The sequence below is a fragment of the Perkinsus marinus genome, assembly GCF_000006405.1.
Source record: "Perkinsus marinus ATCC 50983 genomic scaffold scf_1104296943604, whole genome shotgun sequence".
Lineage (NCBI taxonomy): Eukaryota > Perkinsozoa > Perkinsida > Perkinsidae > Perkinsus > Perkinsus marinus.
The window spans coordinates 1-997 of NW_003211759.1; the positions used below are offsets into that span (position 1 = coordinate 1).

At 51.5% G+C, this 997-nt stretch overlaps 2 protein-coding genes across 2 annotated transcripts; both read left to right on the plus strand.

Annotated features, from left to right (window-relative positions):
* Positions 1-408: 408 nt before the first annotated feature.
* Positions 409-688, plus strand: Pmar_PMAR010344 (hypothetical protein; the record flags this gene model as incomplete). The annotated part of the gene is made up of 1 exon (XM_002781062.1): positions 409-688. A coding segment is annotated over one exon (280 nt), but the record flags the coding sequence as incomplete, so codon positions are not given.
* Positions 689-712: 24 nt separating this feature from the next.
* Pmar_PMAR010345 (hypothetical protein) lies at positions 713-883 on the plus strand (the record flags this gene model as incomplete). Its single annotated transcript, XM_002781063.1, has 1 exon — positions 713-883. A coding segment is annotated over one exon (171 nt), but the record flags the coding sequence as incomplete, so codon positions are not given.
* Positions 884-997: the final 114 nt, after the last annotated feature.

Consider the following 997-nt stretch of genomic DNA (forward strand, 5'->3'; position numbering starts at 1 on the left):
AGTATTGCTCTGTCACCTCGGTCACAACTTGCGCTGTTCATAATCGATCATTACGGCGAGCGAAAAATTAAAACTGCGCAGTTTGAGGTGACAGCGCAACTTGGGGGGACTCTGGTGTCCTAAAGCTGGCAATTGTTATTTAAGTCCTTGCGTATCGTCTTTATTATGAGCTTAAGCTCTTCTCCGTCCCCTCCTGATACGATACTATTACATCATCATCACTCTGAGGGACACGAAGCAGCCGGTCCGGCCATACCTGCAGCCCCTCGGCAACCCCAAGAAGAACAACTTGTGGTTATTCCGATGATGACGACGTCTGAGAGGATCCCTACACCCCAACGACAAATATTGCCTAGTCGACCTCGAGGGCCCATCCTACCACCAGCTCCTACCCAACAAGAACCACTTATGCCGACTGCAGCACAGATGGCCGCCTTCATGAATGAGCGGTATCTGGCAAGTCTACAACATAAGTATCACCAACATCCGCCTTCACCTACTCCCAAGACCGATCCTCCTAGACAGCCTCAACGACAAGAAACAATAGAGTTCCCCGTCTTCACTGACCCGACTGATCTGGCTGCCAAGCTGTTCAAGGATGACGGATCCTTCAGAAGGCTTCATATGGGCTCTCGTCGTCGTGACAGTCGCTGCTCCCTACATCGACTGCTAGGGAGGGCTTGCAAGGGTAGGGGGACTCAAGTTGTCACAGAATGCGAGTTCAAGGCCAATTACGGTGTATGGACCCTCGCCGGTCTGGACCGCATCAAGAGTCTCCGATCCAAGGGCTACACAAGCGCTCAAATATATAGTGCAGTTGAAGCAGCAGCTGGTATTGCACTACCAATGCTTGAGAGGCTTCAGTATCTTGAAGATGCTCCTGGTAGTCGGATCGCTAAGGCATTGACATTGCCAGGTAAGCGGCGAGTGGTAATGCTGTAAAGCATCACAGAGGCCCCACCAAGCCGAACTCATGGCTATATGGGCGATGTTAGAG